At 38.6% G+C, this 16,221-nt stretch overlaps 1 protein-coding gene across 2 annotated transcripts in view; it reads right to left on the bottom strand.

The window, feature by feature from the left end:
* The window catches only part of PHF6 (PHD finger protein 6), a 34,478-nt gene extending 19,036 nt beyond the window's left edge, over window positions 1-15,442 (bottom strand). Inside the window, exons 1-5 of one of the 2 annotated variants that reach the window (XM_090059951.1) lie at window positions 15,290-15,442; window positions 9,344-9,521; window positions 9,030-9,131; window positions 5,288-5,421; window positions 4,957-5,000 (exon numbers count right to left, since the gene is read on the bottom strand). In XM_090059951.1, the coding sequence (XP_089916077.1) occupies window positions 4,957-5,000; window positions 5,288-5,421; window positions 9,030-9,131; window positions 9,344-9,481 (418 nt within the window). In that variant the 5' untranslated portion in view covers window positions 9,482-9,521; window positions 15,290-15,442. Of the gene's footprint in view, window positions 1-4,956; window positions 5,001-5,287; window positions 5,422-9,029; window positions 9,132-9,343; window positions 9,522-11,180; window positions 15,178-15,289 lie in introns of those variants that run through there. The other variant, XM_090059952.1, reaches the window with a different exon arrangement.
* Window positions 15,443-16,221: the final 779 nt, after the last annotated feature.

Genomic DNA, 16,221 nt, shown 5'->3' with positions numbered 1-16,221 from the left:
CTTAAAGCCTGACTTTCACTGAGCTTCGGGCTGGAAGGGATTATAGTAGAGAACCCGTGTGCACTGGAGCAGTCTCGTTAAAATTTCTTGCAAGACCAGGTATTTTTGGAAGAGTGGGTGGCAACAATGCTTGTGAATCTGTTGCATCAGTAAACAGAATGAGAGTCAAATACAAAGAGCTGATGCTCTAAATACCATTGAAGCTAACTGCTGAAACTTTTAATTGGCTGTAGAAGCAGGCTGCCACAATGGCAGAGAACATCAGGCAAGGGGCAACCTTGTCAGTCTCCGCTGCCGCAAAGGTCAGACTGCTGGTTCACAATGAACTGTGGAGAAGCAGAATACTGGTAACAACTCATCTGTTGGGATAATAAAGGTCTGAGGATTGAAGACCCCCAAACTGCCCAATGGGAAAAGCACATATTGGTAACTGCAATTTTGTTTCTGTTCCTGGCTTGGATACTGAATTACTGAGTGACCTCAACAAGTCACCAACTCTGGTTCCTTAGTTTCTCCAATTGTAAAATGTGCATGTTGTACTCAGCTGGCATGAATGTTGAGAGTTCTGATTTGTCAATATTTGTAAAACACTTTGGGATCCTCAAACAGAAGACACTAAATAAACTCTTTTAACAATACCATACAAAAAACTGTACCTAAGAGGTACATGATGGAAACATGGCCACACACTTCCCAGAATGTAAATGAGAATCTGTCAGGAAAACAACCATTCAGGTACTGAAATGCCCTGATCAAACAAAGTCAAACACGCAGTGAAAGTAACAGCAACTTCTAGATTATGGTGGGTGATGACAACTCAGAGTTCACGCAGATTTCCAGGGAGAAAGGCTGTTTTGAGGACCTCTCAATCTACTTCTCTGAACCACCATCTACCAAATTAATTGAAAACTGCAACATAGAACAAATCATAAGCATCTCATCTTTCACTATTTCTAGGCTCTCCAAGAAGGAGAACATGACTCTGGCTTAGTCTGTATGCCTATGCTTTAACTCAATAACCCTCCAGTTTGTTATATTACCAGAGGCACATGTTATGTACACCACTTAGGTTTGATTAGGATTACTTAATGAAACCAAAAGACTATCAACTACTCTAAAGCTCCCATGTATATGAAAGCTAGACTACAAAGAAATATGAAAAGCAGCCAATGATCAGTTGAAACCGAGAATTAACAAATGTGGTTTCTTGTGCTCTGACTGAAACATATTACATTCAACAATAAACAGGTAGAACTTCAGCAACTTCTTCCAGCCATTAAAGAAATGAGAACATACATTACTCAGGTATTTGTCTTAGTGAATAAGGAAGCATGTGGTCTAACGAATTCTTGCCTGTCTTGGGCTTCCAGAGCGCTTTGGTTAGGAGTGAAAATTGTAAAAGTCTTCCTGGGTAGAAATGAACGTTCATATTTCATAGGATTTCACAGAGAAGTCAAAAGATGGAAAACTCACTCCTCTGGGCAGACCGTTACTAGCTGACAGGTGTGTCTTAGATCTCTTGTGAGGCTTTGTGGCGATGCAAATTACCTTGAGCAGGTTACAGGTGGTCAAAAGTGCTTCCTGCTTGGGAAATGATGTTTTCATTTAAAAAAAGCAGCTAAAATTTTTTTGCAAAAATCTTGTTGGTCTAATGAAAGATAATCACCTTTATGACAAGCCCCAATTGCTTTTCCCTCTAGACCAATACAGCTACAACCTGGATATCTGACATGGAAGATATCAAATTTTAACCGATTATTTTTAATAAAATCTTCATCATTTCCCAAGCAGGAAGCACTTTTGACCACCTGTAGTCTGCCTTTGCTCAAGGTAATTTGCATCACCACAAAGCCTCAAGAGAACTGAGATGTACCTATCAGCTAAAAACGGTCTTCCCAGAGGAATAAATTTTCCATCTTTTGACTCCCCTGTGAAATCCTATGAAATATGAGCTTTCATTTCTACCCAGGAGGACCTTTACAATCTTTTCTCCAATGCCTGACGAAGGGTGTTTGTGCCCAAAAACTTGCAATTAAAGAATTCTTTTTGCAAAAATCTTGTTGGTCTAAGAAAATATATCGCCCTCTACTATGAGCCCCACTTGGTTAGGGATGCATTTTCACTAGGTTAAATAGAATTTTAGCGGTGCAATTTTGTCATTAAATTAAGTCCTTGAGCAGCATCTCTCTCTCAGTAAAAAGGAGAATAACTTTTCCTTTTGGCCTGTGCCAGAATTCCTAGATCAGAATTACAGACACGTTTTAACAAGACATTCAGAAACTACCCATTTTCTAGAGAATGAAGGAAGAATGAATAAATAAATAGTGGTCTTGGACATCGTGACAGCTTTGTTCAGAAACTTTAGATCCCTATGATTATGGCTACGACATGATCAAAACAAATGAGAAACTATTAATTCTGAAAAAAATAAATTTTCAGCCAGATACTATCAAAGCACTAAAACAAAAATATGTGAGCTACTGCACTTAGAGTAGGGTACAGAGAATTGTGTACAAGACCATACTGCTCCAAACTGGTCAGAGATAAACAGCAATCCAGAGCAGGTTGGTCCACTTTTTTCACACAGGACTGACAGCTTAAGTACCACTGTGTATAATGGCTGAGGCATGTGACCACAGATTAGCCTTCACTATTCTAGTATGCAAACAACAGAGAGTGGGGATTCATGAAAATAAAATAATAAAGAAAAAGGAATTGAAGTAGCATCTGGTAGTTCAGTCTAATTTGTTTATTCTTCTCCACATGTCTTTTCTAGTGTGCCAAGCCACCACCCTTCTCCACACTCATGTCCCTCTTGGATACTCACTTTTTCCATCAGAAACAAGCCAATAAAATATACAAAAACACCCTCTTCCAAGCTTCTCGTTGTGCTTTGCTTTTTGGTAACAAGCTCAAGCTTATGCCTGTTTTAGTTCTAAACACATTTCCCATATTTAAATAATAATTAACAAAGGGAGATGTTCTAAGCCTCCTCTTAGAGCCCCTGATGTCTACCTGACATTTTTCTGCTTTAAAGATACAGCACATCTCCCAAGATGTAAGGATCTTGTAACATTTTCAAATGTTGCCGCTTCAACAAAGACATTTCTCCAGAGACTAAGTGCATGTGCAAACCAGCTGTTGAAGTCCTACCACAATAGGACCCTCACTACCACACAAATGTTAAACAGTAATACTGCTCTGTCAATATAGTACAAGGTCCCCAGAGACCGAGTCTGCTGATATCTAAGCTTGTGCCCCTGGTAGAAAGAGAACATGTTATGGCATGAGTATTGGCTCAAGTCCTCAGCAAAAGTCTATTACAAACAAAACTAATATTTTAAACTGAATGGAATGGAAAATGAAATTGCCAAGTAGGTACTGTAGGGCTTTTTGCCCTATACAACTCAGGTACCTGTACCATTTAGATGCATTTTTTCAGTCTATTAGTCTCACCAGCTGACACAACTTCAGTGTTTTAAAATGTACAGTCATTATTAATACTTAAAAGAAGAGTTGCTGCACATTTGCAGTAATTTATCCATGGCCTTTCCAACCGATACGGCCCTACTAAAACTAACAGCCCCTCATGCTAGAGGCTAGGACATGCCATAATAGACAGTAACACCTCTTTCACGCTCTCAAATAAAAAAAAAAGGCCTTGATCCTGCAATGAAGTCCAGGAAGGAGCAAAGGGCCAGGAAGGAGCATTAAGCCTCTTACAGAATCAGGAAGATTATTTTCCAGTGGCTGTCAATAACTAAGCCCATGGTGAATACAAGTAACGTATTGTCTCAAATAACTATTTACTTAGGAGACTCTCTTAGACCTCACTATCCTTCCATGAGACACTGCAGCCATGTTTCATTACTGTTTTTTATATATATATATATATATATAAAATGAGATGCAGAATGATATACGGGTATAACTGGACAAGCTAAAAATCTAGTTTTAGCATGGAGTTTGAATTAAACATAAAAAGATTTGGAAGATTTAAAATATAATCTGTATCATTAATGTAATTTTTATTAGACATAGCACAAATCATATGGATTGGTTAGATGAACAAAATGCATTTGGCAGAAACTGCATTATGAATTATTATAATCAATCTCAGTCTTCATTAAAAGACATCATCCATTTCTTCACTGTTTCACTTGAACAGATTCAAAGTTAAACTCATTTCTTCTTACTTACCAAATTCAAATACAACGAAAAAATGGAAACAAATCCTGAAGTGCCGCATAACTGATTTTTCAGTATTATGAGACCTAATAACATGTTATTATTAATACGTTGCCCAACAACTTACATTTCAATACTCTTCCCCCACTTACAGAAGGAAGCTTGCCTGAGTGCATGCCCATGACGACTTTTTTTTTTTTAATCAACTTGGTCAGCAAAAAAATACAAAGTAAATCTGAGGTTAATCTACCATAGCCGTTTTTACAGGTAATACTAAATTTCTCTTCTAACGTATGACAAGGCTATTTGGAGTATTTATCATAACAAGAAAATTACCTTGGGTATAACATGTCAAAAGAGACATCATCTTTCTACAAGATTTTGTTACAAATGAAAGATTATAGAGCTACTGCTTGATGGAATTAACAAATTTAAGATGTGGAACACTTAACTGCACACAAAAATTAGCTTCCTCTTAGAAATAAATGTCTTTTGCTAAAGCAGGAACATTACTTCCACATAGCCTTTGTTTTCATGGAAAATCAGAACTCAGAAATATCCCAGAAGAGTTTTCTTCCTGTTGGCTCTCTTTCAGTGACTTTATGCAATACCCAAATATTCTATGTGTTTAGATTCTAAATTCCCTGTTTCAGAAAACACCTCTACACCTAGTTCTAATTTAGTGAAACCATTTATACTTTCCAGAAAAAATTAGTTTAACCAAAATACCTATCTAGAGTGGGAACAGTTTATAATGAATAGCTTTACCTTCAGAGTTGTGTGTAGCTTTCTTGTGTTTTCGGCATAGAATCCTATAAACAAAACAGTTGAAAATTGTCAAATAAGCCTAACTCCTAACTCATTTGTTCATCTTTAAATTAAATAGTGGCACATTTCATTGTATTTTAAAATACCACCCCCACCCCCCAATAATTGTGCAGTTAAAAGGTGCACTCAGCTAATGCTGTAATAAATTAAACACCGTAGGCACCCTTAAAACATTTTTTGTAATACTCATAATGTTTAGAGTCTAATGGCATTTTTACAAAGAGGGTGAAATGCAACTATAGAAGACACATGATAAATAAGTGGTAGTTACATGTAAATGCCTTGTGAGGGTTTCTCTCTTATCTGAGCTCTATCATGCAATGCACAGTAGTAGTGATATGTCTTGTGACATGTTTTCACATCACAACCAATGGTTGCTCCTGGACAATGGCATAAAGAACACATCTATGGTAGAGAGAGGGGGAGGGGGGGAAAGAATTCATGTTAGCATTTGCTTAAAACTTTTGGCTCTGAAAACAGTCAGCTGGCATACAACAACTCCCCTTCCTATAAAACAGATGGAGTTACTGAATGCAAAGTATCTAGTCATACCCAATTCTTGCCATGAAGTGTCATTTTGATTAATTTTAAAAGGAACAAAAATGTGACACGATTATAATACAACAGCATGATAATCATTTGATACTATCACATTTATTAATCAAGTTGAGAAAATAATTCAATAACCTTTAGCTGAATAAGAAGTGGCATAGTGGGAAAGACTTAATTGTTCACTTAAATGTCAGGCCTCCAAAATGGTCAGAAAGCAGCAAAATCTCAGACTGCACCTGGTCAGGTGTGGGCTACACCATGGAAACAAGAGGGAAAAGAAACTACTTCCTTCCTGACTTTGGCTGGCAATCAGCTTATTGCCTGAAGCAGAATGACTGAGTGCTTGCAATTATACCTTAGTTAAATGCAGCTGCTTTTCTTTTCTCCCCACCTTCCTTCCCCCTATAACTAATTCTTTTTATAGTAAGTTACCTCTATCAGAGTTCATGAATTTAATGAACTGCATGCCACATAAAAGGAACGTATTTTTGTATTTGTATCAATACCTCTTCTTGTTTGTTTTTATATTACAGAAAGGGCTAAACAGAAAACTACTGACTTATTTTTCCCTCTTCCAAAAACAGGCACACTAGACTTCAAAAGCATTTCTCATTTGGGAGATATTACTTATCATCTTTCTAAACTTTTAATTGTCCTTTTCCATGCTGTATGTTGGAGAGAGGAAATAATTTGATAAAATGGCATTAATATTTTCCAGCCTCTTCATACTGTCCAAAAGCTTAACTAGCTTTCTGATGATTTCTAATGAGTCTCTTTTTTGAGTTGAGTGTTTGTATCTATGTTTTCTCTGCAAGGTTATAATTAATTCAGAACCCATCAGTATGTAGGAGAGGCTGAAATTATTCCCCACATGTCTATACTGAATAAAGTTACCCATCTATCCTGCTACATAACTCTTGAGAGCTTAGTGAGATTCTCAGAATTCATTTTAGTCTCAACTAACTTAAATCAATTCCAAGCAGATTTTTGTAAACCCTTTTCCTTGAAATTTACTTTGCTCTTCACAAATTCTTAGCAGAATTAACTGAATAACAAGAGGACTGAGCATACTTTCATCCAGTAGCCCCTTCTCTAAAAACGGAGAACTCGCGTTGTTTCCTTAGTCTTAATTAGTTTTTAAATCTACTGTAGGTGTTTACCCAACCCTGTGTAGATCAAGTTTCCAAAACATCTTGAAACTGATTTTACCAAGCTTATTTTAAGGTTAAATTATATCCATCAGTTTCCTTTTATCCTCTATTTTAATTCTTTAAATATTTTGGTAGGTTAGAAGCACAATTTACTTCTGTATAAACTGTGAAGTCTCTAGTGAAATAGCTGACTGGAAAAATCTTTATATGGACTTAATTATATAGTGTGTTCTATTTTAACATCAAATCTGAGATTCAATGGAGTGGCTCCTACTATTCAACAGGCCCATGTTATCTGATTGATTTTCTAGACCAGAAGTGCTCAGCCCCCCAACCCTGCAGGTCAGATCCGACCCACAGGGCTCCTGAAGAATACAGAAATTTGGTGGGGGGCAATGAAGGAGAGCAGTACCAATTAAATGTTGCCACCACTTTATTCACGACTTATAAAAGCACCAATACTCTCATTGCAATGCATTTCCTAGGACTGAAGAACAAGCTGGCATTACTGGTCTGTTGTCATGGTTCAACTCATCAACTCTTCTCAGCTAGACATCTGTCACCAGAAACACTCTGCATTTTGGCCATTGTTGCGTTAATTTGCAGATCTAGTCCTCAGTACATATTCACTAAATAATATCCATCAAAAGAAAATGGCTACATACAATGTGACTGTCAACAGACAGGCTATAACCACTACCAATACAACTACTAGATTTGAAACACCATACAGAGCTTATTAGTGCATCCTTTAAAAAAGATACAAGCTAGACTGGAAAGCATACGCTAAGTGCAAAACATATGAAAACAGTAGCCATCCAAACCTATCAGGAAAAAATATTTAAAACGTTGTATAAAACCTGTGCCTAGTTGAAAAGCCTGATTATTAAACTTTATAATCTGCCCTCTAACACAAAAAGATTCAAAAGAACATATTCTCCCAAATCCCACACACACAAATCTCCTAAGTGTCTTTAAATGCTCTTAACTATCAAAAAAGTTTCTTGCTGGTCTATCTGTATGTTAGCGTTTCCTTTATAAGTAGCTAACCCCCAACCACACTCATAGTCTCCAATTGTTGCATCTCAATAGATTCATCATATCAGATTAAACAAAAGCCCCCCTTACAGGATAAGATTTCCAGGTGAAGTAGTAGAGTGCTTAGTAATGATGCAAATGCAAAAAGATGTCAGAATGTGCCAGTTCAGCCTCCAAATGAGGTTACTGTGTAGATAACTTTTTCCACCAAGCTAAATTGAAATAATTCAATGCATGGACAGTATTATTTATACTGTATCATTTGTTAGTAATTATTTGCAAATTAAATTTCCCAAATAGGAAAGAAAAAAATTATAACCAGCACTTAAACTAAAACTACGGAAAGCCTCAAACTAATTATTGCCTTGCAAAATAAACCAAAAAACAAAACCAAAAACAAAACAAAACCAAAACCAAAAAAACCCCAACAATTCTTATTGTGCAATCCCATGGAGTTTGGCAAATATGACACTAGTTTTGTATATGCGCATCTCATAACGAATCTGCATCCACAAAGCTCTATTAAATCATTAAAAATGGAAGCACTAGAGCATTTTGGCAGTTAAGTCAGATTTTGGCAGTGAAACCAAATGCTGGTAAAGGAGCAGCGTTACACTTGCACAGCTCCCTGGAATGTGGCTTTCATTGTGAAATCTGTCAGAAAATATTAAGTAGAAACTACTGGATTAGAAAATATAAATTTAAAAAACGCTGATTTTTCATTGCTTGCTGCCCATTAAAAGGAATAAGAGGCTTAGTTTGTCTAGGAGATTGTAAACTTGCTTAGAAAAACTATGCTAAATACTCGTGATAAAAGGAAAGTGATAGTAAAAACAGTAACATTTGCATCTGAGTAATTCCAAAATTGACCTAGCATCCCCTAAATAATCTGTTTAGATCTGTGTGGGAATAGATAAATTGAAAGTAAAATCAACTGACTGATTACTATGTTTACATATACTTTAAACAGTTTCCCCACTATTAGTTATTTGACATTTTGGATTTGATTTCATTTCAAGAGAGCACGATCACGCTTCCACTGAGCATAATTAGTCTTTTTTTTTAAATAAACTATGTGACCAGTTTTATCTAATACAGTAATTCCTTCCATATGGTGGATACCTACTCACTGTCTTTGTGCTAACAGAAAAAGGGAAAAGTTTATTTATTTAAATTTTTAAAAAGCCAATGGTATCATTACTTCCTGATGAGCTTCATAGATACTAAAAAAAACCACTTTCCCACTTCGAAGATGCAAAGGTATAGACTTACCAGTTTCATGCCTCTTTTTATTTCCTTTTGAACATCTTCAATAGAAAAGCCACCAAGACTCTCATTATCAGAGTGTGAAGATACCAATGCAGATGAAAACAGCTACAAGTTATATAAAAACAAAACTTAATTGTTAAGGTTTACAATAATATGAAATACCATTACATGGGTAAAAAGCACGATATTACAATAAAAGTCAACAATGATACTGATTTACACCAACACTAAAGTAAGCTGACATAATTTAGCTATTGGGTTAAGTCTATAAGACTTACACTAAGAGTTGACTGCCTTTTTTCCTATGGGGTACTTACCATACATTTATGATGTGCTGCCACCTTCTGGTTTTCTGACATCAATAATTGTCCACATTCATTATCTTTATTAGACTTACAAAAACCACACTTGCGTTGTCTTGAAGACACTTTTTTCTGTCCAACTGAGCTTGTCATGATTTTAAAATGGCCTATGCCAATTCAATCCTCACAAATGCTACGAAAAAGAAAAGGTGCAACAGTGATATAAATTTCAAGCGTAAAACAATTGAAGCTGTACTTGTTTAAGTTACTTTGCATAAAACACCAGAAAAACTTAACTGCATACACAGAACTAGAATATCTAAGCAAGCATGCATTCTGCAGGTGCAGTAGTGCTCTGAGTGTTTATGAGAAACATGACAGCAAGCCATGTAATAGTCCTGAAAGCAAGAAGTTAGAAGAATCAGACTAATTAAAGGCTTTGAGAGGAAAGGGAAGAGAATAAATGAAAAATATACAAAGTACAATCATTAGAGTTCTGGGGGAAAGACTCATGCAATATTGTCTCACTGCATTTCCCATCCCATTTCTTCTTTTTATTTATTCCAGAAGCATAGTGTTGAGAGCCCTAACTTGGCATACAATAAAATCCAATCTACAAACTCCTCTGGAGGTAACAAAAAGAGAAAGGGGAAGAAAAACCCACATATACCCCACAGGGCTAGCATTTGTAATAGCTAACAGGTTTTGAATTTAAAATGTTCATATTTGTAATACTGAAGATGAGTAAATGTCCTTCTGAGATGAGAAGATAAAATATTACCATGTTAGGCATTACACAGATAAACTGTGGCTGGTCGAACAGTTATGAATAAAATTTTAGAACTGAATCTTCATGACTAATATACTATAAAGGAAACATCTGAGATCCATGGTTGTTCTTAGCAATCTTATACTAGTTCTTAATATCTGCATGAAAGCAGCTTTTCTTATCCCAAGGAAAGCAACTTAATTCATGCCATAATTCATACACTTTTTATGCTTTACAGATAACATTTTAAATATAATACCACAAAGGTTCTAATCTAGGAATTAGATTCACATGAATGGATCAAATTCAGTGAGCCTTTGCAAAGGAATTGTCCCATTTGCATCGCTTTGCAAGCTCAAGATTGAAAATACCAAACACCCATGGGTGCATGCTTTTTGGGCCCCATGTTAAGGGGCCATTTATGTTTATGCCTCCAACAAATGCAATGTAATACAAACATGGTACTCAGAGTCTCTAAATAGCATATTTGTTTATTGCCTTTCAACTCCTAAAATCTGGATCTTAGAATTATTTTAGTCACAAGTGCGACAAATACAGCCTTCTCAGCCTTCTTCTCTTCTAGACTGCTTTTTATATTAGGAAGACTACCATACTCTTCAGAACTTCTGCTCACTGTAGTCCACAGCTAGAAGGACAAAAGACGCAAAACAGCTGGATTGAGCTGCAATAGCTGCAACTTCTTGGTGAAATCTGCATAGCCCAACTCATGCTTATGAGTGTCCTAAGCCTTCTGCTTCCCAACACCCCTCCATATTTTAACATCAAATGGAAGAATAGTGCTACCTTTGTACACTTATGCCTGAAAAAAAACAATATTGCCAACAAAGATGCACTGTAGTTCTCATTTTAGTATTATCACCACAAATTGTCTTTGCTGCAACTTAAAAAGCCTGCATGTATTTGGCATGTCATATTTCACATAAGATCAATGGAAAGGAGAACACAGATCCCGTACCTATTACTTGTTCTTTTCAACAGTTTCATTTAATTCTGTTTCCAACTACATTTTACTAAGTTAGTGACGCATACTCACAATAAGAGTAATAAGATTCTAGATCTTACCGATTTGCACAAAAAATGTACCAATCTGGATAAATGAGTCACACCCTTTTGCAGTGGCAATAGAGAGTCCTTATGCATTAAACTAAAAAGAAATACTTGTCATAGTCTTTTAAAGAGAAACCAAAATAAGATAACTTCATTCCAAAAGAGCAAAAAGGGCTGACTTGTGAAGGAGGAAAAGACAAATGTTAGAAAATGTTAGAATTCTTTAAAAACCTTCCTACTTGCCAGATCTCATTTAGAAGGACAACAGAAGAATGGTGGGAAATTATATCACAAAAAGATTTTTTTTTTTGGGTCACTTTCAAAAACATGTGATAATGAGTTGGCAGTAGTGTAGCAAAACTAAAAATGAAAAAAAAAACCCTTTTGTTTTGACAGAAAGAACATTACATCAAATATATACCTATGTATAAGGCTACATGTTTTTATTTTGGATTTTCTCTCATTTCACATTTGTGCTTTTCTTTTTTCTCATTCAGTAATTAATTCTTTTGTAGCAAAAATGACCACTCTCAACTCAGAAATTCAAAATCAAATTCTGCCCATGAATATGCCTGCACAAAACCTGCTGGTTTAAATAAGATTCTTACACCCATAACTACAGAGAAAATGAGTTTTTAAGTGTGCCAAACAGGCTTAGCTTTTCTAACAAAAGAATTTCCTTTAAGATTAGTCTGACTGGCAAACTAAAATTTTGAAAAAAATTGACTAATTCATAACAACCCTGGGAATTTAAAATGGCTGCTTATTTTATTTTTAAATTATTAAATGATATGTGCAATAACTTCCAGGAAACAAGATTAGAAAATATTTACCTTTTTCCTAGGTGACTGGAGGCGGTTGGCCTTCAGCTGGACAGGGCATTTGTTGTATCAGGATGAGTACTACTGTATATATGATCTCACACCCTGAAGTAACTGTATACCATTAGTTTAAAAATAAAAATACCCCTAAAACTAAAATGAAAAATTGTGGATAACATTTATTCAGGCCTCTGTTGATGTAACAATAAAGAGATTCAACTCACTGGCAAAAAATGCATTTTGCCATGATTATTCAATTAAGAACAATCTGACACTTTTGAATATTTCTAACCTGCAAGCACAGCAAAAAAGCAAAAGTATACATCAGAAAAGTATCATGCATTTTTATCAGCGTGAGATGTATTCCTCCAGCCTTTTTAAAGGAAACCCAAAAGTGCTATTTATAGATCTGAGCTCTTTGTTTTTGTGTCTTAAGTTTACCTACGTGTTAACGTTATTTAGTTTCTTTAGCAAGCTGTAAAGTATTTGTTTCAGAAACCACTACACAACCATTTTATCTGTAATGCTGATATTAACTTAAACTTGCTCATCCTTTATGTGTAATAGTACATTTTACATACTATAAACTCTTTTGGGACATGAACTCACAGCACAGCCCATCCCAGGTTTCAAATTTCTAATAAAATCTTACACAAAAGAGGTATTTCTAATTGCTTCACCAGAAACCTTTGTTTTTGTGTTAATTTACATTTTTTTAAAACAATGACTTTCCTACCCATGTTACAGATACAGAATCCTGAAGGCAAAATTTTGACATTTATGTTTTTTGGTGGAAATAGTTTAAGAGCAGCTAATCAAATTACTACCTCAACATCAACCCAGTCTTCATGTGAACACACAAAACAGGCTCAATTCAAAAGCAATTAAATATTCTTCCCACCCCTTTTAGAGCTTTTAAACAGATTTTTAAAAGGGCGGGGGAGGCTACACATACTTGAATTGCTACCTTACTTTCCAAATTTGAAAGAAACAAGTCCTATAGCTAGGTAATAAACTCTAAAAACAAAGGTATATCACAGAAACCTTGATGGCAGACATTATGCATTATCTTCATGTGTGCTAGCAACCTAGATTATAAAACACAGATGCATTCTACCCAGATGTACTGATAATGCTCCATCAAGATATAAGAAGCATTATCAGCATCACTCCTATCTAAAGGAGTGCCTAACTCCAGACTAAAAATCTCACAAAGTGAAACAGGTCATAAAAGATTCTCAGTTACAGAAGAAAATTCCTTTTATAATTATCACCATTGTGTTGTTCATAAGAAGAGTTTCCTTAATGCATGTTAAGATATTCAAGGTGATGCTTGCCTTAACATCCTGATTTTAACAAGAGTTGCATGCAGCACAGTGCTCAAGGGCAGATTCGAACCGCATGGGGAATGTGCAAGTTCAATCTCTCACAGGCAAAGGGGAAGGAAGGCTCTTCACAGACATTATTCAGCACTAAAGAAGGGAAAGTAACCAAGCTGCCACTTACACCACTACTAAGAGAAGTTCAAGAGCTTCCCCTTATACCTCATTTGCTTACCAACATCAGGCCTCAGCTTGCCATTTCTTATGTAGAATACAGGGTTACAGTTTATATGCTAGACTTTCCAAAATCAAGTTTACTGTAAACCCACTTTGCATGTGTAGCAGCACCCTTGTAAATAAAGGATTAATCTGAATGTTTATTTTTTAACACTTATGACAATGTCAAAGGGAAGGTCCCAGGCAACATAACACTTACATTATGTTGAGATGTCTGGGAAAAGCCAAAGGAAACATGAATGCAGAAGTTTTTATTACGGGAGGCTTGGTAGCAAAGTGCTTTTTGGATACTTTGACGCAAAAAGCAATACAAAATATTCAGACAAATACACATGCACACCTGCATATGCGTATGTGACTGTGTGTGTATCTATCCATGTGTATGCATAGCTGTATCTCTATCTATCCATATGTATGTGTATATGTGTTATACAGACTTCCCTCGCCTTACACAGGTTTTGTATGTGCAAATTTGCTTTTATTTGATGACACTTTTTATACCAAAAACTGGCTATATGCGAGGTAAATTCACTCTTATGCGATGGGTGTGCTGGGTGCCGCAGTCACCTGCTTTCTGTGGTGCACTGTGGGAGTGATATACACCAAAATATAGTCTCCTGTGTGGATCTGTGCTCCTCACCGGTTGCCTGCAACACGTGTTTCTGTAGTTGCCACCCCCATTATGGCTTCTAAGCATCCCACTAGCTTATCTCCTTCCTATCTCCCTGGTCCATCACCACCCTCTCTTCACACCAGCTAAACACTCACCACCACCCCATGCGTGTGTGTACTGTCTACTGTTGGCAAGTACCAAAACCGTCTTGTAAAAGTGGTAAAAATGAGTCTGGGGGTCAGGACAGTCGAGGTCTTGGAACATATTTGTTACACTGTAAAGTGGGCTCCCTTTATGCGAATCTGAGATATGTGCCGTTTTCTAGGAACGTGTGGACAGCATAAAGCAAGGGCAGGGGGTGTACAGACACACACGCGACCAGGAGCAATGGGCTCAAGCTGCAACAAAGGAAGTTGAGGTTGGATATTAGGCAAAACTGTTTCATGAGGAGGCTAGTAAAGTGCTGGAACAAGTTACCCAGGGAGGTGGTGGGATCTCCATCCTCGGAGGTAATGAAAACCCAGCCAGACAAAGCCTTGAATGTAGTTGGGGCTGGTCCTGCTTTGAGCAGGGGGTTGCACTGGACAGGACCTCCTGAGGGTCCTTCCCACCCAAATCTTCTGACTTTTTGAACGTGTATGTATCCGTATGTGTCTCTCTCTATGTACGTAGCTACAAATCTATTTATTTACATATAGAGATACATAGATATAGATAGATATAAATATCTGTACGTGTCTATACCTCTATGCACATACCCGTGTCTATATCTGTGGATACCTGCGCACAATTATGGACCCGTTCCCAGAACGATGGCCCAGCTGGGGTATTCGCAGGTGGGCAGGCGTGCAGATGTGTTCATATATTTTCGGAACCGGCTGACCCACGCATTTGACTCGAGACTCTCGGTGGGGGGCACGGCCAACCCAGCGTGGGTGCCCAGCCCCTGGGGCGGGTTACGAACCCGCACCCCACTGAGGAACACCCCATCGCAAAGGGAGGTGTATCCACCCCGCCCCCCCCAGCGGAAAGGCCCCCACCACCCGCGAACAGACGAGACGGGGGGGGGGGGGTAACTTTGAGGGAGGCGGCTCCTTCGCCCCGGCCAGACAGGGCGCCCCACGCACTCACCCGAGGGGAAGCCGCCGCCGCTCACCGCCGCTGGCTGCCTGGGACCTTCCCTTTCATTCGGGGCAGGGGACGCTGCGCCGCCGCCGCCGAGCGCACGCACAGACGCACGCACGCACGTCGCGACGTCACGGCCGGCGCCTGATTGGCTGAGGCTGACGCTTCTGCACACGCGCACACGTGCCGGCCGGGCCGTTGGACGCGGGGGTTGAGAGGGAGATGCATTTGCGCATGCGCGGCTGGGTAGCGCATGCGTCGAAGGGTGTCTTGGGGAGTAGGCGCAGCGCTGGCGCATGCGCAGTTTCCCCGCCCTTTTTGGCGCTCGCAACTGGCGCATGCGCAGAAGTGAGGTGGCCCTGAGGGGATGGTGGTGGGTCAAGTCAAGACTTGGCATTAGTTTAGTCAGGATGGTGACCTGACTGATGTCCCCTCCACTTCTTTCACCAGACCTCCTGCGCACTGGGCAGCACCACCCTTCATCGGTTGCCCGTGTGTGGCGCCGAGCAGCCCTGCTTTGTTGCACGCTCTCTCGCACATGGTGGCGGCTGGGACCCCCGTGCCGCCAGGCAGCAGGAGGTGGTGGCGGTCCGTTGTGCCATCTGCAGTTGTGTTCCTGCAGCATCTGGAAATGCAGCTCGAATCATGCCTCAGAAAAGAGCTGGGGCTGAGGTTCAATCCTGCCTGCTCACGCTTGTGGCAGTCACGCTGAGCCAAAGGATCCCAAATGGCTGGAGTCTCTGCATTGTTACACCGTGCCGGTTTTTTTCCCTCAGGCCACCCAGCAGGGAAAACAGCACCCCAGTCCTAGATTTCCTGCATGGTGGGGTCCCTTCTGCACCGTTTTGGGTCCATGAAGATGCTGTGGGCCCTGCCTGAACTCCATTTTATTTCACCGCCTCACTGTCCCCTGGTTTCCAGTGCAGGGAGCTTCCCAG

Source organism: Crocodylus siamensis, chromosome 8 (genome assembly GCF_052110815.1).
Source record: "Crocodylus siamensis isolate JL-2025a chromosome 8, ASM5211081v1, whole genome shotgun sequence".
NCBI lineage: Eukaryota > Metazoa > Chordata > Crocodylia > Crocodylidae > Crocodylus > Crocodylus siamensis.
The sequence above is the reverse complement of the archived record's forward strand: the minus strand, read 5'-3'. Positions and strand labels throughout refer to the sequence as shown.